The sequence below is a fragment of the Brienomyrus brachyistius genome, unplaced genomic scaffold (genome assembly GCF_023856365.1).
Source record: "Brienomyrus brachyistius isolate T26 unplaced genomic scaffold, BBRACH_0.4 scaffold154, whole genome shotgun sequence".
Classification (NCBI taxonomy): Eukaryota; Metazoa; Chordata; class Actinopteri; order Osteoglossiformes; family Mormyridae; genus Brienomyrus; species Brienomyrus brachyistius.
This window is the reverse complement of record NW_026042429.1, coordinates 93,929-121,921: the sequence shown is the minus strand read 5'-3', so window position 1 is coordinate 121,921 and position 27,993 is coordinate 93,929. Positions and strand designations below refer to the sequence as shown.

At 46.0% G+C, this 27,993-nt stretch overlaps 1 protein-coding gene across 5 annotated transcripts; it reads right to left on the bottom strand.

Moving 5' to 3' along the window:
* Positions 1–159: 159 nt before the first annotated feature.
* On the bottom strand, positions 160–26,125 carry rassf7a (Ras association domain family member 7a). 5 transcript variants are annotated; one of them, XM_049005172.1, is made up of 7 exons: positions 26,001–26,115; positions 24,683–24,730; positions 5,300–5,454; positions 4,141–5,000; positions 2,213–2,378; positions 1,600–1,686; positions 160–428 (listed from the first exon to the last, which is right to left on the bottom strand). In XM_049005172.1, the coding sequence occupies exons 3-7, from the start codon at positions 5,400–5,402 to the stop codon at positions 397–399; spliced, it is 1,248 nt and encodes a 415-aa protein (XP_048861129.1). In that variant the 5' UTR covers positions 5,403–5,454; positions 24,683–24,730; positions 26,001–26,115; the 3' UTR covers positions 160–396. The 5 variants fall into 5 exon arrangements, with proteins under 5 accessions (XP_048861129.1, XP_048861130.1, XP_048861131.1 ...); XM_049005173.1 differs by lacking the exon at positions 24,683–24,730 and having other exon boundaries at positions 26,001–26,125; XM_049005174.1 differs by lacking the exons at positions 24,683–24,730; positions 26,001–26,115 and adding an exon at positions 22,282–24,658.
* Positions 26,126–27,993: the final 1,868 nt, after the last annotated feature.

The window sequence follows — 27,993 nt, the reverse complement described above, 5'->3', positions numbered from 1 at the left end:
TCGGCTCCCTGGGAAAATGTTGTTTGGCGTTGTGACATTGAACTGCTAATGATCCGTGCACCGGCTGTCCTTCTGCTAAGAGGGCAGGACCAGGAGTGTGTGCCCACGCAGCTACAAAGCAAGTGTAAGATCTGAGAGAGAAGGAGCATGCAACTGGTCTGAAACTCAATCATTCAACTTTATTATATACACTGAAGGTATATCATAAAAATCATAAAGTATTTTACAGTAAATATATACTCCAAAATGTAACAAAATTCTGCAAATATATATATATATATATATATATAGAATTAATAACGTTTGTTATAATTAGAACAACAATTAGAACAAGCTGAACATTTAGGAAGGAATAAAATTTACAGTGACCAACTTCCCAGGGCTGTGGTCTGTGTTCTATCTCCATGACGACTCCCTGGATGTCAGGACTGCAAGACACACAAAAATACCCAGTGACGCTCCCTGTGTTTGGTATCATGGCACATTTTCTTGCTAAAACATCAGCACGTCCTGGATTAGGGGGAAAAAAGGGGCACAGGCAAGGAGATTTGAGGATAGTGTTCCGTTATATCCCGACATGCCAGAGAGAGGGAGAGCAGGAAGGGAGGAGAGGAGAGAGATGGGGGATAGACAAAGAAGACAGGAGAGAGGCCTTTGTGGTGCCGGGCAGAGAGAGCAAATTGAGTCTGGTTTGGTGCATTGGGAAACATATAAGATATTTGCTCCAGGATGCGAGAGCCAGCAATCTGTGCCAGCTAAAGCCCTTTTCACAGAAGTGGACAGATCTGGAAACTCTCTCCTGTTCTGTGAGAATCCCTCATCTGTCATGTCACAGAGTGCGTGGACCCAGGCAGGAGGTAGAGAGGCGATCCAGTCGGTGATTTCAGACTACCGGAGTAGCGGGGGCACACCAATGGAGTGCGGCAGTCTCTGTAGTGAGCAGGACATAGCTGACCGTACATATCGGAGATACAGAATCCATTGTATCCTAGTAACTAAAAGGCACTGAAAAAGGCACTTAGACATCTCATGCCCTAATTAAACTGAAGCCAGTAGGAGTCAGTGTGGTGCTTTCATCAAAGTCTATTCCTTCTGTACAAGCAACTGTAGTTCAGGCTAAAGACAGCAGCTGCTGATCCAAAGCGTTCAACCCACATGGTGGTGTTGAAGGGATCGAGTAAAAGCCATGGCTGTGGGAATTCGACACTACCGTTAGTCCACGAGGTTCCAGAAGTGACCGTGAGACGGAGAACCAGAAACCAAACCAAGGTGAGTGGAACAGGGACGAGTCTCCATAGCCAGTCAGGGAAAGAGGTAGCCCAGCCGGTGGGGGGAAGAAAAAAGGAAGCAGAGGAGGAAATAAGTAGGGAAAAAAGCTGGATGGCGATGTGGAGGACGGGCAAAAGAGCCTCCCAGCAGGTGCTCAGTCCCAGGAGACCAGGTACAAGCACACCCTCATGCAGCTGTAAAATACCAGGGCGGGGAGGGCGGAGAGGCACAGGGAGGTTTGGCTCTGCGTTGGGCCAGTTCAAGCTGAAAGCTGGAGGCTGAGCAGGTGGACAGGCAGGCTGGGAGCATCAGGCTCTCAAACATACACACCCTCGGGGTTCAAGCTGGACACCGCAGGGTTCTGCAGGTTTCGCGGGTGTCCCAGGAAGTGCTTGGCAGTGGGGCGAGACAGTGACTCTGCAGGGCACAGGGCAGAGTGTGAGTGGCCAAGGCTTACATTCATAACCTACTGCCAGGGGAAAACTGATGATGCTATTTAATAGCACACAAGCATGTTAGATACACTAATGAGCGGCAAGCTTTACATTTCACTCAGATCTCTCAATCCTTTTTTCCTTAATTAGTTTACAAAAGGGAAGCATCATCCTTTTTCCTATGAGAAATGAATGGCAGGAACGTAATAACGGAAATGACTGGTTCCACTTTTCTCATTGTGCTAGTTCTACAGGGCAGCCAGAAACTCCTGTCTTCCTGATAGACAAAGAATGTTGTACAATAAGGTCAGGATTGCAGAGGACGACAGTTCAGGTTTAGAATATACAAATCCAGACCAAGATTTTGTTTCAATCAACCAGTTTAGTATAAAGAGTCACAGTCACAGAGTACTCAACTGGTTGGCTGAAACAAAACTCTGAATTTGTACTGTCTGAACCTTCACTTTCAATCTCTGCAGGACTGAGTGTGTCAGTGCATGTCAACATACCACCATTGCTGTATCCATCCTGCTGCAGCTTGGCCTGCTCCATCAGTTCCAGGGGGTCCGCGCACGAATTCGGCGGGGTGGGGGGAACTCCGGTCTGCTGGATGAACTGCTGCAGGTTGCATTGGCGGAGCTCCTTGTTCAGCTCGTCTATCTCCTCCTTTTTGGCCTGACATGGCAGAGAGGGGGAAGAGACCATTCAGACCCCAGGAGTCGATGGCATTTGGCTCTATATAAAACACTGATGGCGGAAGCCAAATACTCTGAACAAGCACAATAAGAACTTAATTACATTAGTTACATTCTTAGAGGGAAAGATGACCTCATCACCCAGTAGAGCCATATAAACATCTGTCCCCCACATCACCCCCCTCTGGGACTGGGACACTAACAGCAAGCCATACAGAACAGTCAAAGAATACCACATAGCCCAGATAAACTCTTAAAAATCCATTAGATCTCTTAAAATATGTTGCAACATGTATTCATAAATGTTTAGCGATGTACTTCCTGTGTTAACCAAGCATTGCTGAGGGCAATGGGAGGACATGAAACTCACCTTACACACTATCTACACGAATATAAATTCCACAGAAAGTGGGACAATGGCCAAAGCAATAAACCTTCAAAACCTATAATGTGTTTGTCTGCTGCTCAAGTTACAAACTTACACTTTCACTTAAACTACAGTATCAGGCCCACTTCCTTGTTAAAAAATGACATTAACAGGAAAAACTGTGATAAAAGGTTATTATAAGCTAATCCTTCTCTCGCAGCAATGACGTCTTCTACTGTGTTAGCAAACTTCCCCCAGTAAGTTACCTCCTGACTGCACACTCACACCCAGTTTATCGCTATGCTTGGAATTGCAGATACATTGAACAAACTGCCCGTATAAGGGCTCTGAAACCAGGAGTGGGAAATTCTTTTTCATACAGTATCGCCGACGTCATTCTATCTCTGACCTTGTACACCAGACTGGGTGCAGGTCAGTTTTGGCCACAGGGTGGCAGCAGCGCCTACAATTCTGATGCATAGACTACGACGAACTTCAAAGAGCAAAGACTTATTCTGCACTTTTTAAGCATATTACTAGAGCATCTCCCTAGCGAGATAATTCAAAATGTCATTTTAGTGCAACATTTCTAGTTGAATAATATAAACGAGAAATAGAGGACTTCATCACACATGGAAAATAACTAACAAAAATGTGTTACTTATCACCTAGAATTCTTATTTTTAGTGAAATTTTAAAAAAATGAACTACCACGGAAACCACACAGTACTGCTTTACAACAATGCACTGCTCCAAACAATTCAGTTGAAGTATAACCCAGATTCAACAGTACATGCGATACTTTGGACCCAGTGTGTGTTCCATATTCCATGCTCTATGTTCCAAACCCCACGTTCCAGGTTCCGTTTTCCATGTTCCACGTGCTAAACGTGAGCCCGAGAAAAAAAAACGCAGTTCAGATTTCCATAAACAAGGACAAGTATTTATCCGGCAACTGAGCCTGTGAACAGAGGCGATACTGGATATGTGTCTGTTACACAGAGGACACGTAAAACGTGCTGCACATCAGACCATGAACACCTGAGCCCCTGAACCAAGAAGGCGCCGTTCTCTTAGAGCAGATTCATACCCCCTGTACTTGTTCTGATCACACTCATATGAATCAACGGGAAAGCCATGCAATCAGGTTATCAGGACGACCCAGCCAGTTGAGCAAGGCATTTGAAGAGATAAAGATTTAAGACACCAAAGCATTATAAGCTGCTTTGAAAAACACAAACTGACTTTGAAAGATCTGTAATGTTACTATTCACCCATATAAACAGTTCTGCAGTTTGCTGAATTTGGGTAAATACGCTGCACACACTTCACATGCATAACACGCAACCTTCTGCACTATCCCTTCCCCGCTCACCTGCAGCAGAGTCTCTACCCGCCCCAGTGTTTTCTCTGCCTCCGTCAGCGAGGCCTCCAGCTCCACCCCCTGATGCTGCTGGCTCTGTAGCTCCGCCCTCACGGTGTCCAGCGACGACTCCTCCCAGTGCGCCTCCTGCTGAATCTCACGCTCCAGCTGCGCAGAGTGGGTGGTGCAGTTGTTCAGCCTGCGGCCGCAGTCGTCTAGCGAGGCGTGCAGCTCAGCCAGACGGCGCCGCAGCCCTTGCTCCCGCTCCGCCTCCGCACGCAGTTCCTCCTCCCAGGCGGCCTCTTGGGCCAGCTCCGCCTGGTTGCGCCGCGCCTGCTCCTCCAGCTGCTCCAACTTGTCCTGCTGGGGCCCTGGCCCCGGGGCCCTATCCCATTCTCGCACCCTCTCCTCTACAGTCTCCAGCTGCACATCCAGAGCTTGCAGCTTTTCCTTCTGTTGCAATATCAACCGAAACACCTCCTCTTTGGACGTGCCAATGGAAGGGACAGGGCCAGGGTTGGGGGCTGGCCCAGGCAGGGGGGGAGAAGCCCTAGCCTCCGGGAAGTCTCTGGGCGTCTTCTTAATCTGTTTCAGTCTGCTCTGGGGTGAATTTGCAGGACCCAGATTGAAGGTCAGCGACTTCTTGGGTTCCCGCTTCCGTAGAGTCTCTGGCTCGGGTGGCTTGGGCAGTGTGGGACCTCGGTCCGGGCCGGGCACCTCGCTGCTGCTGGGACCTGTGCGACGCAGGAAGAACTGCACCTCCTTGCTGTGCTGCCCCAGTTTGGCCAGTACCTCCAGTGGGCGCTCATCGGCCAGCAACTGCCGCTCCGTTTCCCGCAGCTTCTGGATCAGAACGTAGCGGCCCGTCTGACCTGCAATTTTTGGTGGGGACACACATTGGGTTCAGAGACAAACAAACAGATCTGTCTTGCCTTCTCTGCCTATCTCTCTTTCACTCTTTAGCTTTTCCCATGCCAGCATATGTGCAAAGCTTTCATTAAGACTACTAATAAAGCCCAACATAAATACAAATAGCAGGATCGGCAGATGTTGCTCTGTGGAAGGTGTGACTGCTTCCTGAGCAAACTGAATGAATCAAATTGAGCCGGACTGAGTTAATGGGATAGGAGGAGCCACCTGGGACAAAGGCACGGCGGTTAAGGAGCCTTACCAATGGCCTGGGCCAGAGCGATGACCACATCCTGGCAGGACGTCTCCTGCGACAGGCCGCACACCACCCGCACCACGCCGTCCACCCACACCTTGAGCTCCATGTGCGACACGGTGCTCCGATCGCGCTCACCTCCACATGGCACCGGGCACAACCTGCAGGGATGGAGCAGGACGCGGTCACTGAGGTGCAGTGGCGTGGCAGAAAGGTGGGCAAACCGCAATGGTGACAGCAGTTCAAACTGACTTTTCACATGACAGATTTGCGGTGACTGACGCGGCTCTCTGGTTGCCTCTCCTCAGCATCCAGCGGTGACGCGTTTTCAGAGGTCCCGTTTTGGAGATTCTCTAAATTACCATAATGGAACTAACGTCTGCTTCCAAACAAAACACACAGACACATAACATTAATGTAGTGCGGCTGCCAGCTGGACCCGGCCTCGTTCAGCGCAGTATGTGGAAGACCTCAGCTGAGTTTGGTAAAATTGATCACCTTTCAGCACAAACCTTCTGCCTCTATAAAATTACAGTTTGAATCCACCAAATTATGGACTTACTGAAAGTAAGGTTTTATTTAAACTGTACTCACATTAACTCCATAATTGCTGTTCTTTAACCAAGTCCCCGATTATTAACACTATTCATCTTCATACTATTGCTTTTCATTTTAAATATATAGTTTAATATATAGTTTATCACTTTTCCACTTTTATAACAAATGATTCTTTTAAAAAATGCTATACAAAATGAAAGTTGACTGATTACAAACAGAACAGAGTAATAATGGCTCAGAATTCTCTGATCAAAGAAATTTATAGATTATAGATTTATAGATTATACATTCCATTTGGACATGAAAGTGGGCCCAAACGCTTTTCTCTTCTTAGTTTTGAAATGCAGCCAACTTGAATCCACAACACAGGAACAAGGAGAACTCTAACCCTAACCCTAATTTACAAAGCTTCGCTCCCCAAAGGTTTTTCAGCATCACCTTTCATAAATTCTTATGTCTCGAATGCACCACACCACTCAAACACAGCAAAACCACGTCACCGGACAGCAGGTCATTTTAAAGGTCACTTAACCAAAAGTAATGTTTTGCTTTGAGTGACGACCAAGTGTCCAGGCTCACACACACCACAGGCTAAAAGCACCGATTACTGTGGCAGTGCCTGAAGGTTTGACGAAGTGAAAGAAGATAAACACAAGAAGCTTTGGACAATGTGATGGAGATTCCGTTTCTGTCTTGTGACTTGTCTTGGTATCAGTCAGCGTAGAGGAGAAGGAATGCTACCTTACTGGACTGAGAAAGGAGCCAGAGACAAACCACCTTTTGTCTCTGACGGAAATGTACACACACACACACACACACACACACACAGACGAGAGATAGACGGAGACGCCTTGGCACAGCAGCCACAATGGTTTGTCTCGCTAAGCCAGGTGCACGTAACATGGTTGGAATGTCAACACTGCTCCATCACCTGACAAAATGAGAGACGTGAACCTGTTTACTATGCAAACCTTGACATCCTGACTGTCCACGACTCGTAATCTGTGAAATCAACATATTCCTCCAAAATCAAAACTCCTAAAAAGTAAAACAACCTGTACAGTGCTAGTCAACAATATCTTCTTATGGGTTCTGTAAACGTGCCACATCACACACAGGTGCTGACACTTTCGTACCCCGGGGCCTGTGATCTGTGGGGTATCAGACTAAGGTGTAGTACTGTGTGAGATGAGTACAGTGTGATCCTGTGTGAGCTGATAATGATACGATCTTGTGTGATCCTCTGTGAGCTGATTACTGCATGATTCTGTGTTATCTTGTGTGAGCTGGTTACTGTCTGCCTAGTGATGCTGTGTGAACTGATTACTGTCTGTCCTGTGATCTTGTGTGAGCTGATCACTGTGTGCCCTGAGATCCTGTGTGAGCCAATTACTGTCTGCCCTGTGATGCTGTGTGAGCTGATCACTGTGTGCACTGTGATGCTGTGTGAGCTGATCACTGTGTGCACTGTGATGCTGTGTGAGCTGATCACTGTGTGCCCTGTGATGCTGTGTGAGCTGATCACTGTGTGCCCTGTGATGCTGTGTGAGTTGATCACTGTCTGCCCTGTGATCCTGAGTGAGCTGATCATTATCTGCCCTGTGATCCTGTGTGACCTGATCACTGTCTGCCCTGTGATCCTGTGTAACTTGATCACTGTGCGCCCTGTGATGCTGTGTGAGTTGATTACTATCTGCCTATTGATGCTGTGTGAGCTGCTTATATTCTCCTCTGTGATCCTGTGTGAGACAAATACTGTGTGCCCTGTGATCCTGAGTGAGCTGATCATTATCTGCCCTGTGATCCTGTGTGAGCTGATCACTGTGTAGTATGAGATGTGCAATTCCGTTTATCCACTCCTGTATATTGGGTGGTGTGTATTGTACACTATGCCCTCTGTAGACTGTTTGCATTGTGTACTGTATACTGTGTTGAGCATATGTTCAGTATCTGTCTGCTCCCCCGCAGCCCTTGCAATGACAATGATTAACTGCATGGCATTCCTGTAGCCTCTCACAGGCACACGCACACGCAAAAGCACACAGAATTCCTGCCCTTTGCCTTCAGGACAATCTCTCAGCAGCATATTAATCATTTAAATGCTAGGACCAGGAAATGGCTCTGGATCACCAGGCTAAATATTAACCATGATGGCAGCTTTAGCTGTGGGTGAAAAACAAATTGATTAACATCCAGAATGGAACAAAGCAGCAAGCAGGAAAACACCCCATTCAGCATTAATGTTAGTATTAATACGGCATCATCAATCAGAGCAGACTGCACTTGTACTAGTCCTGAGTTTGAAATGACCTAATGGAGTGACACAGGAAGGCGGCCCTGACAGGCAGAAACCAGCAGGGGCGGAAAAAGAAGGGTGAGGTGGAGTCCGGGGGTGTGGGGGAGGGGTGTTCAGCGGGGTTTACATGTGGAACATGCTCTTCACTTTAGTCACGCCTTGGACGTAGCCCAACTTTTGCCTACACACTGTAGGGGGTGATTTATCCTACAGTCATGTGGTACAGAGGTCAGAAGAGACTGGGTGATTGACCCTACTGCTGAAATACCAGCGTTAACACCCGTTTTACCCTCATTTACAGCAAAGGACGTGCGGGGCCTAAGGTGGGGGGGGGGGGCGGGGGACCTTATACAGTACTCCTGTCACAAGGCATTATGGAGTTACAGCACTCTGGTAGTCAACTTGTTCAAAGGTATAGCAGCAGCCCCCTGATAAGATCTTTTGAAGTGCTGATATTTCAGTACCCAACATGGTTTTGTGGTTTTTGTAAAGGATGGCCCACATCCTGGGTGGTACAAAGATCCATTCAATAACGATGGGCCACAGGTAGCAATAACAGAACTGGACACTTGATTTCCCTACGTTTTGTTTACAGCACTAATTAAACTGTTGGATAATGCAGGAGGTCACCTTGCTTCCACATTACGTCTATACACTGCCCCCTGGTGCTGTGGCTGATTTATCACAAGCAGCAGTTGCACTTCCTATAATGTACAGTACCACTGTGCAACACTAAAACACTCAGGAAAGGAGAAAAATAACAAAAGGTGATCACCTGGAAGTTTTTCAATGCACATCAGTAAAAAAAAAATCTACATGGATTACATCTATAGCCATGTCATCTTTAGTGGACTTTTTCTTCATGAGACAAAAGCACATCTGACCAGCAGAGGATCTCTCACTACATAGCATGTCCCAGTCCTCAGTAGCAGAGTGAGGGGGCACCTTAGGGCAGTGGGTACAAACAAATTCACCGGTACCAGCATCATTGCGACCGCATCTACCATTCCTGAAGTGTTCTTGTTCAGTACAAACTATTTGATGTAGGAACTTGCCAAACAAAGACACGGTTTTCAAAGGAGAATTTAAAACACAGAAGCACATAAAAATGGAGGAAGCAGCCCGCTGGCCAGGAACAACTTCAGAGGGAGGTTGGACAAGGTATGGGGGTCCAGAGGAAATAGGATCAGAGAACTGTGCATAGATGCAGAAAGACTCTTAAATGCCAGACTTCTCTGCCATAAAACATGCTGCTCATAAAGCCAATGTTCATTCTTGGCTGGAAGCTGTTCTCCTTCAGGTTGTTAGACTAGGTCTGCGTGCTACGGGCTGCCACGCAAGCCATGTGCAAGGCCACCTGCCAGGACATTATGATCACCGTGGGCACCCCCACCCTGAGTCCCCCCTACCTGTACTCTTTTTCCACAGAAGAGCCCAAGGCCTCAGCTGGGTTTTATTAATGCTCCAACATTTGGAAACATTTGTTCCTGGGACACACGCAGATTGCCAAATAGGCTGTTTGGTGTTTCACTAAAGAGCCTCACTTCATGAATAATACATTTTCCTGCATGTCCGGCTGGGACACGATACCAGGACCCCAAGGAATTTTGCTCCTTGGAATCCTGTGCTCCTTGGAATCCCGCCCCAGAAGATCCTTTTTGTGTTTGATACAAGCAGAAATAACTCTCCTGTGTGTTAGTCTCTTTCAGTTTTCTGGATGTTTAGTTCTTTGGGAGTAAAGTAGGCATGAAATTAAACAGCTTCAAACTTTTCAGGAATTAATTGATTAAGAAAGGAATACCTCACTGAAGGGGACTAGTGAAGACCTGTATGTAACAATGAGGTCAGCCGTAGTGCTGTGACAGTCTAGGTCATGCTCAGTCACTCACGCGTAACCATTGTCCCAGTATCCTCAACCTGACTCTTACCTGTACAATGACTAAGAAATATGAACATTTGATGTTTACGCCCACACGGCCTCCTGGGACCGTGGATCATTTGGCATGGCAAGGACAGGACACGTCCGGGTCACAGGTGTGGTTAGCGGTACAGGGTGCTCTGGCCCAGCCCCAAAATGCTTCACCATCAGAACTCCACTACTAATGAGCCTGAGTAGACAGGAGGCCCATTTACATTTATTTATTAAGCAGACACTTTCACCCAAAGCTAGATTCAAGTAAGGCAGATAGCATAGAGACAAGGACTTAGGGGTGGTGCCTAAAGTTAGGGATACCTGTGATAGCAGGTATACGAGAGCATCACCCAGCAGGCCATGAAAGTCACCTGGCTGCAATGTGAGCCCCTCCCAGTCCTAGTGAGAAGTCATCTTCCTGGAAAGTGGATTTAACACTGGCGAGGTAATTAATGTGACACTGGCAACGAACTCAGCGAATGCTGCCTGCCTTCCGCTGCCCTGCTCCCAGTAAGGTCCTAGGTTCTCCCTTAGTCTTTACAAAAACAAATCTTCCTGACAATAATTCAACGAAATTGGTCATTTGAATGTAATCGGGCAACAATTTTTAACCACACTGAATAAAACCAGCATAGCTATTAAGACAAACATAAGTATGCTATTATCACTTTGTCAAAGCCGGCGCACTAACATGATGACAGGATAGTGAATTGAGCAATATGATTTTCCTGGAACATACTTAACCATGTGAGCAGCATGGTGGAGAGTTAAATGGGCCCCCTACATACAGACTGCAGCACGCCCTCGGGGCCTGTTGCTACCGCTCATTAGCTCCGGCCTGTAATCGTACCCTGCCGGTGTGACTCAGCATCCATCGCCCTATCCAGTGAGCACACGCCTGGGGTGAGCACCGACACTCCCCAGACTTGCACAATGGCGCCGCTCGTCTAAAGGAAATTAGCTTGTCAAAGCCTGATGATGGGGTGGCTGACATAGGCAGCCAACATTTACAGTGAAATACTCTCCCGAACCCCCACGAGGTTTCTGCCGTGCTGGAGTAACGTGACGGGTCCGATGGCCGATGATACCCCGCCGAGACCTGCCAGCTGCTCTGAGATCCAAATGAGGCACATGTTCCAAAAATCAGACCCAAATCAGAGGCTCGGCCCCAGACCGAGATGCAGTCCTACTAAGCAGGAGGCCCTCGATCCTGATTGGGGTGAATGCTGTACATGAGCCTGGCCTCATTAGTAATTTAGCGGTTCCTCTTAGTCGCCTGCTGTCATGAAGTATTCATGGGCATGTTCTGTGTGGCATGGCAGTCATCTGGGCTGACTGCCACAGGAAATGAGATAGATAGATAGATAGATAGATAGATAGATAGATAGATAGATAGATAGATAGATAGATAGATAGATAGATAGATAGATAGATAGATAGATAGATAGATAGATAGATAGATAGATAGATAGATAGATAGATAGATAGATAGATAGATAGATAGATAGATAGATAGATAGATAGATAGATCCTGCTTCCCTAAGTTGCCTGAAGAAGGTGCCACCTGTGATGTCGCTCAGCCACATACTTTCAGGTTTTTATTGGGATTCTGTTAACTAGACCTGCACTAAGCTGCTCAGCTGGACATCCTCACAATGGCTTCCATTACAACCCCACTTCCAAGTGTGGACAGTGTTTTGGGTCACTGCACGCATGATGAAAGAGAGACAGGACTGATAACCCAGCAGGGATCTGGCTGCTGTTCTCTCCGGTAAGGGGTTTGGCTGATTCATTGAGACAAGTGGACAGACAGTTTTCTTTCAGTGCAATGTGCGGCTATGTCCAGCTTCTCCAGGACATGAGGGGGGTGCTGCAAACACTGAGTTTCCATGCAGTTATTCAGGGGTGGGGCTTAGGGGCACTCCGACACCACGGCAACACAAGCTTGCAGGTCCTGTCAGTGAATAATTACACCCCTGTCACGCCTTCATCCTCCTTAAAGCGGAAATTTACAACTTCAGTCGTTCCAGTAAAGTTCAAGCTGCTTTAGAATGTTGATAAGTGCACCAGATGCGGGGGTGGGCCGGGCGATCTGAATTACTGAACATGAGAAATCAGCAGGTGGGACAGCTTCTAATCTACATTCCGGTGTGTGTGCATGTATGTGTGTGTGTGTGTGTGAGACATGTTTTGACCATTTTTTCTGTCCCCATAAGGGAAAAATATATATTTTTTAAATCTGTATCTTCAATCAAACAAGTAAAAAAGCCAAAAGTCTTGTATTTTGTTTGTTTACTTATGATTAAGGTTAGGGCTGGGTAGGGGGTTAGGTTGTAATTGTTGGGATTAGGGTTTTTCCCAAATGGAATTTAATGGAGAGTCCCCAGAAAAATATGAATATAAATGCATGTGTGTGCGCGCAGGATTCTCCAGAGCAAGTCCTCCCCTCTCAGCGGGAGATGGCCTTATGACACTGATTTCCACGTTCTACTCATCACTCACACCTGGCAGTAGTTTCTTAGCTACATATGCAGCCTGCAAGGGTCTCTCAGCTTCCACTGATTTAAGGGACTTGGTCGGCTTTAATATTACCATTTTTTTATACGTTCTCGCAGGTCAGTATCTAGCAGACCAGTTCAGGTTAAGCACCTTTCTCAAGTTCCACATTTGGTATTCGAATGAGCAGCCTGACCCCGAGTGCAGTTCCGTAATCGTGAGCCACACCGCTCCCAACCACAGAAGGAGTCCAGAGACAGGCCCGCCTTTCATAAACAGGCACCAGAAGGACAGAAGAGCAGCATGTTAGTGTGTGACAGGCAGCGCTGGGGATGTTTCAGTGCTATAAACCTGAGGCGGATGAAAAAAAGCAGGTGATTCAAGACACAAACATCTGGAGGAATTTCCATTGCAAAACTGCTGGTTAGCCAAGGAAGATTCCTACAGGACACAAAAATGCTCTTCACAAAATGGAAGTTTGTTGAATGAGAAGAATAGGTATAGTGCATGTAGTACAGGCTGCATCTCATGGTGTTTTTGGCAATGGGGAGGTGACAATCCTCACCCTCTGTCATTACAGGCAGCTTGTCAGGGATTCCACCCACCCCTCCTCCAATCAAAGTGGCGAAGGCACCCCTCTCAAAATTTATGAGTCTGTTCTAGAGACTGGGTGTGTATGTACAGGCCTCGGAGCCAGCAACGGGGGCTGGGTCTCGGCCGTTTCATCTCCCCCATGGGGTGTGGAGGGGTGGGGTGAGCAGGCGCCGCAGGAGACGCGACTCCTGGAGCATAACATACTTTGCACCATTGTTTAAGTGCGACCAAGAAAAATAACTCCCAGCCAAGTCTCGTTTCACACGCTTGTGGCGTGTGTGATTTATCTCCAGATGTGAATTTTCAGATTTAAGCTAAAATGAAAATGTAATGGAAGATCCTGGGATAACAGTTGTACTTAATTTCAATTCAGTTCAACTCACTTCACTTATATAAAGCGCCCTTACCAACACACGTACACAGCACACTCTGCAAGCAGAAAAAGCCAGAAGACAGCCGAGGAGAGGAACAAAATTCCCTTTGACTGGTCAAGCACAGGGCTATTCAACTCTGGACCTCGATTCCAAATCCAGGCCGTGTTTTTAGTTCTCCCAGGTTAGATGGTTTAATAATTACGGATTACGATTTGTCACAGAGGCTTCACACCTAGTTCACAGGTAACAGAAGGCTAGAAAATCAGTAGGGCTTGGACCTCGAGGATCGGGAGTTGCATAACCCTGGTCTAGCAGGAGGAAAAAAACAGATTCCCTGGTCACTCATCCCTCAAGTGCATCCTAACCATACCAACAGTGCAACTGGATTTCCAAAGCCGAGAGGAAACATAGACACAGATGTTTCTCAAAACTCATTGTCAGGTACCAACATCTTCAGAGTGTTTGACAGCCTGTTGAAAAAATGACTCATCGCGGTGTAGCAGCACCAAGAAGCTTCACCAGTAAGTCAACACAGGCTTTCAGAGTGGCTAACGTGCCACTGCTAATCTTCAGGGGTGAGCTGATCATGTAACTATGTGTATGAGTTCTCCAGAGCATTTTACCTGCCCCAGACCTGCTGATACTGCCAGTTCTAACAAGAGTGTAAAACAGGTAAGCCTACCTTTAGATAATGTCCTTTATGGGTGGAGGTTTGACCAGTTGTAAAAACGTAAAAATGACAACAGAACTGGTTGACCGTGGCAATAAAAACCTGCACCAGAGTCATATTTTCTAAACAGATGACAATATTGAAAAAAACTGGAATATACATGTGTGCCAGTAGGAGAACCGCAGCTGCATCCAGTTTTGGAAGAAAATGAGAAGGGACTCCTTTCATAATGTGGGCTTGGTTCTCAGTCTGATAAGCTCTCTTACTTTTTAATTTAACCCTTTAAGAGATGCTCTGTTCACAGCACAATGTGTGACCAGCATGACATGTACAAATATGTACAAATGATCCAACTTTTCCTGAGTGTTTGCAGGTGAAATATCAAACAAAGTGTAGCCCAAGAGCAGCGGATGTGTCAGGAGGCGCAGGAAGCGAGAACTTCTTTATCTGGACCACAATCAAACAAAATAGAGCATCATTGTATGATGTGGCGAACCCTGACACAGAGGGAAAACCCAGCAACCTGAAGGCATGTTTTCACACCCAATAACTTCCCCTTAACTGAAAATACATGGGGAAACATCCTTTTTCAGGTCATCTATGGGGAAACACATGTGCTTTGCGAACTACAAACTTCGTCACAGAGGTTGTCATCCCAAAGTTTACAGTGGACTAAGAAGCAGAAGAGGAGAGCAATGGAGACTTGCTTATGAGGACAGGATGAGCCTTGGGAGATCACACCTACCCACCGGCCCACAATGCCGTCCCACTCTGGGGGTCAGCGAGCCTGACATCACCAGTCCACACCAAGAACGAATCAGAACCAGGTCACTCAAAAGCAGGGTTCCAAGTTGTGGCATTCACCTTTAACCGTGAATAGACAAATTTATTTGCTTTTCACCTTCTCCAGAACACTAACGTAAAATAAACAGGCCTTAAAGGCAGGAAAACAATTGTCCAGGTTGATGCATGATGACAAACATGCTGTGTTAGGCCATGCAACAAGAAAAAAAAATGACTAACCAAATATCTGATCTCTGAGTGAGCAAGCTGCACACAAACTTAGTGCTGCAGGCTGTACTCTCCATGCTAAATGATGCTTTGGGATAAATGAAATCGCCTGAACATCGCCTCATCTTTCCCAGGCTAGCAGTTGGAAGTGTGACCATTTAAAAACAAGCTAGACTTGCTTAAGAAAGTTCTCACATCATCACCTCGCCTAGATTTCCTCAGAATTTAAAATGACACACCTGCCTCTTTAGTTTAAGGAGTTTAGTCATTTGAACATGGCGTGTCGTATAGCTGAGAGCAGTGAACCACAGCACACAAAGCCTCTATCACCGGTACCGGCACTGCCGCGGGAATATAACACTGCACGGCGAGTCCCTGTGAGCTCTCCATTGAGTGCTCTGTTTGGAATGCGCTTCGCCCTCGACGGCTCCAAGCCCCAAGCCACAAGCTGCACACTAACAGGTTGATTTAAAGCTACAACGACGCAAAAAAGACCGCCAAACTAGTCGCGAAAAGTGGCGAGGCTTACCTGCCACGGAAATGTCCCCTCGTTTGTACGCTGGGCTCCTCTGCCCCCCACTGCCCAAGCCGGGTCTGGAGAGCTGCCTTTGAGGGCTTCCTTGATGGGACAAGAGGGATACCCTTGGGGGGAGGGTAACCTCAGCCAGCCACGGAGGTGGGGGGCGGTAGCCGTGAGCGGGCTGGGGCAGGGGAGGGGGGGAGTGGCCCGCCACGACTCTGGAATGCAGCCCTCCTGAGATCCTTTAAAGCAGCTGAGAGCGACCTGTGGCCATATCGCCGAGAGGCCAGGAATCCGTGTGTGCTTCTCTCTCTCACGCACTCTGCTGATCAACCCACCCAGGCTCACTCTACTCCCAAGCCTTGCGCCACCTCCTTTCCAGGTAGGAGTGTCTTGCTTTCTCTCTCTCTCTCTCTCTCTCTCTCTCCTGTTTTTCTCCTCCCTCGCCTGCATATGTCAGCAGTTACCCTGCCCCATCCCCTGGCCGCCTGCGTCCTTGCCCATGCTAGTGGAGTGTGGCGGCGGACGGCAGTTTACGTAACCCTGTAACCTGAGTGAGGGCGGTCCACCGAGACGGGAGCTGCCGGCCTCCTGTCACAGGTGCACCCAGCTATGTAAACAGCGCCTGGTTGGGTCTAGGAAAATGCTTCGTGGATGAGGTCATCGTCTCTGTCGTCAACTGTATGTGGATACACCAAAACTGGGAGGAGCCGTGCGCGTGGACCTAAGCCTCTCCTGTTATCGTGGCCCTGCTGTGCATTAAAGGGACTTAGAGCAGGTCACACACATGAACAGGCAGGAATCGGGTCCTTCCCCCTTCTCAACACTCAGTCCCAAAACAGGTGTGACCACCTCCATTGTGCTATTTATATATCTGGACAGTTATTCTGAGTTAAACTGCATCTGCAGGGGTCTAAAAAGTGGAAATTAAGCATAAATATACACTTTTTATCAAGCCAAAATTAAAATATATACATCTGCTTCTCAGAATCAATAAGCCCACTGTTACGTCTCCCAGCCGGGTTACTGGATCACCACTGCTTCATGGGAGACATTTCCATAAACTGAGGATCTGACACTGGCATTCAGTGCTTAGATATGCCAGTGACCCAGGACCCGAAACAAAGAGGAACAGGTATGGCAGAGGAAAGTCCCTGGTTCTAAGTGAGCCGAGACTGCTGCAGGCGACGACACAGGAAGTAAAGAGATATGCTCGGGGCACAGCCAGACCGCCTGGAGGTGATTTTGCCGGAAACAAGGAGGAACCGCGTAGACCTGATGGCTCACAGGGCACTGAGTTATTACCAGGCACAATAATGTTGTCATGGCAGCACTGGGGAAGCAAGACTCCACTGACCATCCATGACTCGTTTCGTCTATTTCCAAATGTTTGGCATCACCTTCCAGGCATTCTTGAAATCTTTTTCTGCCCCCACCCCTCCACCCATGAAGCCCACACCTCCACATTTTCCCTCATAACCCAAGCATTGTGAAGATTAAACAAAAAAAATGGTACAACCACTTCACAGCAACACATTGGGCCCATGAATGGAAAAATACATAAATCCCTTCTTTAAACTAGCTGGTGGGTGTGCTCCTGGGCTGCTAAATAAACGTGAACTATAAAAAAAACACACTCAAGGTGACAGTAATTCTCCTTTGATTTACACAGGAAGAGGTATATGACAGCAGAACGGAGGATTGGAGCACGTTTCCGTGGCAATATCTCGGGGGATTACATTACTGATGTTTCCTTTGTACCTGGTCTTATTGCACATCATCATGTCAATGGCTTGAATAGAATATATTCCCCCCTCTTTAAAAGTCTCCAGACCCCCCCACACAGTCATTCAAATAACGAACATCGTCTAACAGGTTAAAGCAAGACAGAAAGGGAAAATTTTCTTTGCCATACTAGCCATAAACCAAAACCCCCTCCAGCAAGATGCAGGGTAGTTTTGCTCTTTTCGTTCCAAAGACGTTTGAAAACAGCCCTTCTGTGTCATTACAGTCCCTAGATTACAGCTGCCTCACATTCTAGCTGTGATTCATGTATTGAGAAACACTGCAGTTTTTAATTGGATAATTACAACCATTTTATTTAAATATAGGTTGGCTAACAAAAAAAGGGATTCTTTGTTTTTTTCACTCCAAGAAACAGCCGAATGAGAAATCTCTGCTATACCACATTTATAATTTAACATTCATGTTTCGCCACAAATGTAAAAGGTAGAATTTTCCTTTCTTTTTGTGCTCTTAACAGGGTTGACCTTTACTTCAGTGATAATGAACATTTTATTCCCAAAAAAGAGAGAAAACCTCACAGTCTAATTTGTGTTGAGTGTACATTAGCCTACCAACACATAATGCAGCTATGTCCACATGTCAGTACCTGACGCTAACCCCATCAGGTAAGAGCATAAGAACATAAGAAATTTACAAAGGAGAGGAGGCCATTCGGCCCATCAAGCTCGTTTGGGGAGAACTTAACTAATAGCTCAGAGTTGTTAAAATCTTATCCAGCTCTGATTTAAAGGAACCCAGGGTTTTAGCTTGCACTACACTAGCAAGAAGACTATTCCATACTCCAACTACACGCTGTGTGAAGAAGTGCTTCCTCAAATTCATTTTAAAATGTTCTCCCACTAATTTCCACTTATGGGCACGAGTTCTACTATTTAAACTAATATTGAAATAGCCATTTTGGCTGAACAGCATCCCGACCTGTTAGAATCTTTCATTTCTGGATCATTTCCCCCCTTAGTGTCCTTTGCTCGAGGGCTGCTGATGAGGACGAGTAGGAGGTCCGGAGGTCCCTGTAGGTAAACCTCATTCCCAGTACGTCCCCCACCACCATGTGGGGTCAACACGCGCTAGCTGTCACCCCACAGCTCCAAAACGCACAGCTGGAAGATTGCTTTTTTTCTCTAAGAGGATTCAGGCTGAATTTCAGGGTGACTAAGCCTGAATCTCGACTGGCTTTCAGAGAAAAATCCATCTCACCTTTCAAAGGCCCACAGAGAGGGCCGCACTGAAGAGCCCACGTTATGTGTGAACCCCCCCGCCCACCCCACCTCATGGCAGCAGGAGAGCAAACATTGGGCTCAATGGGCAGGCTCACAATAGCACAGGAAGGCCACAGGCATGACGGGGGTTTTCAGAGTCCGGCAGATGAAACTGCTCTCTCCTGTAACTTTGCCATGTTTGTGGAAGTGATTTAATGTGAGTAATGGGAGGGGAGGGTTTCAGGCTTTTTGAGACAAAAGCTCTGGGGTAGGGAGAAAAAAATATATAGGCCGCAACAGGTGAATAGCATGGGAAAGTCGGGAAACCTGGGAGAACAAAGGGAGAGAAACCAAGCCCTCTCAGCTGGGAGCTCCTCCATACTCCTGTTGCCTGCCCCCTCCGCTCCCCCCCCCCCTCTGAAACCCTCCTTCTTTCCTTGGCCGTAAACTTACCCAAACCCTGGCAATAAAGCTAACCTCAAACTTCCCAGTGCCGCTCCTGCTGTACGCCTCAAAGGCACCGACGCACCCCACTGCGAGCCAATGAGGGCAGGCCGCACCCGGAGCAGGCCGTCAGTACGAAATAAGTTTGAGAGCTCCATACTTCTTCTCAGGCCAAATATCATCAATCCTCCTACAGCTGCTGCGAACCCAGAAGGTGTTACATTACAATGTCAAGCCTGAATACCAGCCCAGCAGCCAAAAAATGATTTTGTCACTTCAGAAAGCAAATAAGGTAACCTTTATAAAGCATGCCTCTTTAGAAATCTGAACCTAAGTGGCCAATAGGCCAAGATTCCCACACTAGCAAAGCCATAAGCTTAACATGCAAGACATCTGAAAATAGGCCCATTGTGTGAGCTCATTTGGGTGTGTGTGTGGGGGAGGGAAATAAGAACTGGATGTTGAATGAATAGCTGTTGATGTGAGGCAGGCACCGATAACCTTGCCATTCAGGGAATTTTTGACTCACTTCAGCTGGAGCCACCATCCTGTGCATATTATCCAAATCAGGAATTTCAGGATTTTCCTGTACCTAAACGCTGACATTGCAGGTGGCAGGCGTCCCACTGTTGCCCGACAATTACATCATCATGAGGACGCAGAATGAACAAGTGGCTCGGCCTGGCATGACATCATTCCTACTGACCGCAGTGTACACCTTACATTTTATAAAAGCACCATCATTTTCTTTGCATTGAATAATGTTAGCATGACCAGGGGCCTGGGCAGCCAGTCAGCCTTGGACCTCCAGAGGGTTCTTTCATCTCCAAACCATGGAGTTTCTGGTTCCTCTCCTCCATAAATGTCTGGCATTTTCCCTATTCCTTATCTCCCTGTATCATGAAGTACTTCTGCTTCTATGAACTAATACTATATTGCTGCACACTCTTGTTAAGGTATCTGGAACAACTGTGTTGTGAAAGGCACTATATGAAACAGAGTGAACTGAATGAATCCTGAGATACACAAGAAGAATTAAGTAGCTCTTAATGTTGCATAGTATCAGTCCAGTCCAAATCTCAGAGGGAACAAAACTTACAGACTGCTTGATACCAGTTGTACCTAACACTCGATGCACATTTAACATCCATACTATCTTAAACAACATTCATTGGGTTTAGGGGAACACGGGGAATGGACAAAGACACACTATCCATAATCACCAATGCTAATAGTGCTGGCTGCAATGCCACTGTTTCCTTCTCGCGAATGGATGTAGGCGGGCCGACCCCGACACCTCCCTTTCATGCGCTCTGTGATCATAGACAGCACCAGACACAGCAAATCACCAGGCAAGCTTTGTTTCCCTGTGAACACTATCAGCAGCCCGAAAGGGGAACCTTACAGTGGGAGTGTGGGCCTGCAGATAAGGTGCCACTCTAGCTGAGCATGTTTTAAACCTGAGAGGCCATTGCGAAAAAAAAAACAATGTGCTGAAGCCGATTTCTAAATGCGACGCTTCTTCTGTCTACAAAAGGGAAAATCAAAATCCACTCTGTCATGAAAGTCAAAAGTAAAAGAAATATTGTTTGGATCAAAGAGGGAGAGAGAGGGAGCGCGACCCTGTCAAGGAGAGAGCTGGGAGCCAGGGAGTAATGTACCATTCAGACATCGTGGCTTTACAAATGCATCTGATCCAGCTTTGAAAACAAACCATAAAATGCACAGACAAAACTCCTTGCCAGGTGCTTTTTCACAGAAAGCTTTACACACCACTCCTGAGGGCATGTCCATCACAAAAGTTTTTCTTCAATAAATTCAGAGAGGCCAAGTAACACCTGTCTCTCTAATGCGCTTTTTACTCAACACTGCATTCAATTAATTGGCAGATGAGCGACTTCCTGGGGCAATGTGACGCCATACAGTTCATGCAGAAAATAAATATGAGAATCAGAGGTAAAGAGACCTTTTTGCTTTCAGGTTTATTAATATAAATCCATGAGCATCTCCGCCTGAGGTAATATTCAGTATGACAGTGACCCAAAAAACAAACAGAGCTGACAGAAGCACATGTACCATCAAGAAGTAATTCAGCATGGAAATTTATGCAAAGACGTCCTACAGCAAGTTTATCTGGGCTTGTCTGGCAAAGGCCTGGCTGCGCGAAGCGTCGACCCTAAGTGATAACATCTGACCTCACACAGTACCAGTGAATGGCTTACTCACAGCAAATCCACTGTGTTCCCATGGCTACCAGCACAGGTCATGTGGCCTATAGCATCACTGAAGAGGTCATCCGACAGGGCTAGCAGAACTCAAAGAGTGGGTCTGCTGGCAAGGGGCACGTGGCCAAGAATGTGTTGGGGGGGGGGGGGTTACAACAGGAGATCCTTGGTGAGAGGATAAAGAAGAAGCAGGACGTGGTCACCACCAGGGGCAAGAGGGTCTGCTAATAGGCAGGTCAGAGTGAACATGCTGTCTAACCCAGTGTTTCCCAGTCCGGTCCTTGTAGACCCATAGCCGGCCCACGTTTTTGCTCCCTCCAAGCTCCCTGCCAGACAGTCCACATCCAAAGATGTGCAGTGTCTGTGGGTCTCCGAGGACCCGACTGGGAAACACTGGATTAGCCACTTGAGCTCCCTCCTGAGCAGCCTCACCCTGCATCCCTTATCTCCTCCCCAGCTCAGCCCACAGAGCGGTCGCCAGCAGCACCACTGAGGCCCACAGAGGATTCAACAGCAGGTTGTCATGTGGCTCCTTTCGCTGGCTGTAATTCTGGAGCCTTTTGATTCTTAAACAGTCACGAATTCCAAAGCACACCAGTCGCCTGCAGCCATGATATCTCTGCCTTTGGCTCCCCCTCCTACGCAGTTCTGCTTCAGGCAAACTTTGGAGCAGATCGCAGGTCACATAGAAAGTCTCTCATGTAGCAATTGCTATACCTTACACACTGATAATTAAGATTTAACTTTAAGCTGTAGTGGGAACCTCATCTTCCCTGTATCGCAATCATTACTTTAAGATTTATACAACTATGGAAGCTTAAGGCATAAAAACAACTTGTTGCAGAGCAGAGTAAAAAAACCAAAAACTGGTCCACATACTCACCTTCTGAACGGCTGGGTCCTGACTGAGTGAAAAAGAAGAAAGAAAGCAGTGGCAAGCGTCCCGCTATGCGCACGGCAGTATACACATGAGCCTGCGCGCGACAGCACAAGAGTGGAGAGAAAGAAGTGAAGCGGGGCCGCCGATCTCTGTCACCTTGGAGACGGATGCTTTTTCAAAGGGAGCGGCCAATGAGAACCACCGGCGATTGTGTTCAGACAAAAGGCCACGTGACGGTCGGGCTGCTTTTGTGTGGATCAAAAAAAAAAAAAAAAAGAAGGAGTGAAGGGAAATATGGAAGACTTTCGAGAAAAGTGGGACCGAAAGCCAGCAAACTAACACCCCGGTTTGTGTCTTTTTGGGCTGAGCGAGATTCCGCTTCACTCTGGTTCTGTACAGCTGGTTTGACCCCTGCTGTTACTGCCTTTCCCACCAGCCCTATTCACAGAACACCACCATGTTACACCTATAAACATGGATCTTGGTACCCTCCCACAGCCAGCCTGGTAATCAGTGTACCTTTCTCATTCTTATCAGCAGGTGCTGACATACATCAAAACTGTTTTCCTGCAGCACAGGGCACAGAAAAGTCAGTCCACCAGCGTTCCCACTCTTTAGAGTTCACAGCCTCGCAGACCATAAAAACTGCAGAGTGAGATCTGTTGATCAGTGAAATTAAACACCAAAAAAATTAAAATTCCACAGTTTGAAGTTACCTCAAATGGAAGAAAAAAATACAGGGAGATAAGTCTGGCTGAGGTCCCAGAAAAGTCAGGTATCTGACATACAAGGAAGACAATGAGAACAACTCATTTATGTATCGACACGGCTGAAACACTATATCAGGAAAAACGGCTTGTATTTTACTGGAATGTTCAGATAACACACAGATGAAAAGACAAAGTTAGAGCGGAAGACAGCTGCCCTTCTTTCTGGGACTGTCATCAAAAGCAGAGAGATGAGTCACTGCTGATGGGTTGATAAAGCAGCTGTATGGTACAATGTTCACTAATAAATGACACACACTGAAGAACCATACAAAGGACAAAGCAAATCCAAATCCAGAGTGCAGATGCACTGGAATGCCAAGCCACTTGGGAAAAGGGCAGGAGTAAAGCTCTTGGTATTTAAACCAATCTGTCACATGAAATCTCAAATTCACCCTCCTTATATGCTGTGCTCTAGAATACAACATATATCAAAGCAAGATCGTGTTGAGGGTCGGTGCCAGCCTGCACCTGACTGTGTACACACGGACGCATGTGTGTGGGAGACAGCCCGTGCTGTCTCCCACTGGTACATAAGACTTTTCTTGTTTTTGTTCCAGAGGTCAGCTGGACAGATGACTCACTCTGTAAGGATTTTGAGGCAGAGACCAGCACAATTCAATACACAAGTTTCACAGCATTCCATTCAGTGTGTAAATAGAAACCCGTAAAAAAAATCTTTTAAACAATGGATGGGTATTCACGTTCAAGGATGACAAAGATTAAATTGCCTTGCTTATTGCAGGGAGCATAGCATGTATGCTTTACCTAAACTTTAAATGCCAGTGCCAACCCCTCCCTCTTCATTTCAGCTTTCCACCATCCTTTCTATTTTAAATCTGGAGCCATAATGCTGGTAAAGGACTTTCATTGGAAACCATGCCCAGTGATACTGTAGATGAACAGGAAATTATGCTAGTTTTAAAGGATGGATTATCCATTACTGATCATAAAATCTAAACCCAAGTCAGCTGTCCTGAGCCCTAAAACCACAATGAGCCTATCATATGCTTCCATTTTTACCAATGAATTTAAAAAGTTTGTTTTTTTCTCACACCAGACAGGCAACCTAATTTTCTTCCTTGTGTTTTAAGTGTTGTTACTGTCCTATCTCTTCCCTGACCCTGTCTGTCTCTGTAAAGGGGAAATTCCAAACATCCTCTGCTTCCGTATCATATGTTCTGTTTTAGTTCCCACCTACGACCTTCTCACAATATTTTAGTAACTTTAATACACGTTATGTCACTTGGTATTATGTTTCCGAACTGATGTAAAATATCTAGATGTCTAGGTAAATTATATTTAAAAGACAATTAACATGGATATTCAAACTATCTTTTCCCAGTTCACTTCCCAGTACAATTAAGAAATCGTCTACCAACAACGTGAAAGTCGCACATAAGTACGATGCCGCAAAACTTAAACGGTGTCAGCAGAGCGGTGCGAGCCGTGTGCGCCCCACCCCCCAGTCCCGGCTGCAATGTGTCTTGCATCAACCCGAGATGCACCAGGAGGAGAGCGATTGTGATATCAGCACGACCACTGCGAAATCTCTGCTTGCAAACACAGCAGTGTATGAATCTGTTGTTGTTATATTTACTGTATGACAAAAAGGGCTGTTAAGATCATACACTCACCGAACACCAACGCTGTCCGCCACACAGTGTAAAAGGACAGTCCGTGACCTACAATGGTGAGTTGTGTTAGTTTTTTTTAATACCGTGCATAACAAACATATGACATAGTATATATAAACACGTCCAGTCATACAGTGTGTATATATAAATATATGGAACTATTTTCGCAAAGTTAGGCTGTCTATTAATCGTAAAGTATGGGGAAATGGCAAATACATTTGTCTGCCGCTCTGTTACACCACTTGACATGACCATTTATCACTACATAGTGCATGAAATCTTGATTTTCAATGCGTAATCATATTTACATTCTATTCAGTTATGCTCATGTCTTAAAACTTTTCACACCTATAACAACGTGTAAAACTTCTCATACTCCAGAAGATGACAAATCACCTTCAGTTCTCTGAAAATCTGTAAAATAGTCGCAGGGTTGTCAACTTTGGTCAGCTTTTTTTGGTTTATAATGAAATAATACAGATTTGCCATAAGTTTTCTAACGTGAAAATACACATAAATTCGAACCCTTCCCGTGAAACGCTTAGTTTAAAAACGTGAGAGTAAAACGAGGCAAAATTAACAGAGCCGTGTAGGTAACGCGGGACGGCACGTGCAAGACAGTAGTGTTCGTGCTGCGCATGCGCACAGGTGGATGCGTAGATTGACAGCAGGCTAACAGACGTCACGCAGCGTATATTTTACAAAATTAATCACCTTCCCAGGTAACTACAATACTACCCATCCTAACCATCACACTGTATAATTATATAACCCAGCAAAGTTTCAAATATTGTTAAGCAGTGATGACGCTACCGCCCACAAACAGATGTCAAGTTATGTCGCAGTTATTTACAATCCCTATTTGCAAATACTTCAAATAGACGACAGTAGGTCGTAAAATAGAGATGAGTAAAGTGAGCTATGTCGGTATCGTCTCTTGTGGCTATAGCGAAATATTTTATTTTATACTTTATTTATTAAACAACTACGCTTCCGATAAATCGTTCGTTTTTCTTACTGGCTGCACTGCCATAACATAACTTTAGAGCTCACAGCTGAGTATGCGCTGACAGTCTACACTCTAGACTGTACAGTACTTTAATGTTTAAAAAGTCTTTACAAACTGATACAAAATATTCGCATGAATCTCAAATATCAAAAATGATGATGTACCGACCGAATAACGACGAAACGTCTGTCTGTCAACCTCTTTCAGCACCAGAGACGGTCTTCAATAAAATAAAACTGAAAATAGTTCCCTCAAAGTTGTAGTTTCACTTAAACCATTTATTGAATAAAATAAAATCTTGCACTTTACCTTGTTTTTCCTGCCTACAGAAAGGACTGTGGTTGTACTTCTATATGATACGCCTGAGTGGCTGTAGTGTCCGAGCGCCTCTTAATGCCTCTTCTCGACCGTTTACTTCCGGACAGGTTCTCCTAGCAACAGGTTTCGTGCTGCCATGGCAACCAAAAACAACCGCAAGAGCTCTCTGCCCGCGCGAAAACGCATATGTGACTGCATAAACCCAGTGGTGAGGGATGCAAATGAGACTGTCACATTAAAATTAAGTCAAGTTGTAATTAAATGTTTGAATAAAGAATATAACACACTTCCAATATTACTGGTGTAGATGGAGAAAAACTGGTATGGACAACAATGCGTGCGCTTCCTTAAATATAGTTTATTTTGCCACCTTTTAAAATTGTTTGTCAGCAAATGGGGCGTGCTTTTTAACATCTTTTGTTGAAAGCAGTTTTCTCCCTTAATGCTCCGGTAACATTTAAAAAGCCCGCATGAGATAACGCTGAGGTGTGCCCAAAGAGACGAGCTAGACACAACCTAGCTGCTCTTCCCCGCGTTTCATGAGCTGCGTAGCCGTAGTCCAGGGCTTCCAGCGCACGCTGTGCATCCTTGGGACTGGGCTTATTGCCAGCCTCAAACCCATAGGGAGGTGCTGTTAAGCTTGTGGATCTGCTGGCTGGTCCGCGATCGGCGTGGAAACTAAAGGACGCGATTACGTGGGCTGCACCTGTACTCCGTGTTTCGCAGGAGAGCAATCAGCCAGGGAGAAGTCTGTTAAAGGGCTTGACAGGAATGTCCCCTCGGCACAAAGCTGCTATCCGAAAAAAACAATTCTGTCCTAGACTTGTCTCAACCCAACACTTCTACCGCGTCTGGAATTTGTTTATTCTTACTTTTTAACCAGAATCCCATTGAATAGAGAAATATATATTTTTTTCAAAACAAGGTGTGCATACAAATCGTGATTATTTTGCATAATATTCAGAGGTGCATTAACACGCTCAGAGGCCCCTAGGTTGTTTGCGCTGCCAGACGCTCCCCTACTGTTTTCTAAGATGGTGACGATAAAATTTGCCTAATGGGGGGTCCCCGATGATAGTCCAGATAGTCCAGGCATTAAAGAGCCCCTGAGCCAAACCTCTACTGGTTAATTCCTGCTTGGCAAGATAGTAAACTGACATTGTTGTGTACAAACAAGTGAGAATAAATTCGTATTTGAATATAAAAATTCAAATTATTTATCTTATGGAATGTGAAAAGACGGGACATGCAAAAAATGTTGGCTAACTTTATATTGTGAAATCACAGCAATTCAGCCTCTGGTTGCGAGTTTGGTTGGCATTTTACTGTATGTCTTGCTTTTTTCTCTCCCCCCTTTGACTATTTTTCAGTAGTCATGATATTGTGAGTGCTTTCTGCAGCCCTGGAGCCAAGGGGGAGTAAGGGCTGCTTTTTGTTTTAATGGCACGGCATCATTGTGGTTTATCACTGCTCTGACATTATGGGGAAGGTCCAAAGCTCAAACCTGTAATCATAGTAAAAAAACAGAGGATTTGGGAGGAGATGGAGCTATTGAAGGTCAACCGTTTGCTACCTCTCTGGTGAAGTCAAAGTACTCGGTTGCATTTCCTTCCACCTGCAATACCTGTGTGTGCAAGTATATGGACAAGTACATATTTCACACGAAAAAAAGAGAAAGTTCCTCTACAGGATCTTTCTTTGTGTAAAGACCGAGGGATATTGTGCTATGGGTTGTGTTTACCTGGGTTTCTGTGGCAGTCAGGTTAGTGTGGTAACACATAGAAGACACCTGTCAGGGAGAGGGTGGGGTGGCATGATCCAGGGGCCACTTCTGGGAGCAGATGGCTCCAGTCCAAATCTCACGAATCTGACTTTCAGCAGATCTTTTTTAGTCTTTATTAGTCAGAATTGCCCAGTTAGATATATCTCAGCATGACAGAGAGAGGAGCATAGTTTTAATGCAGTATGTGTAAGCTGCTCTGGA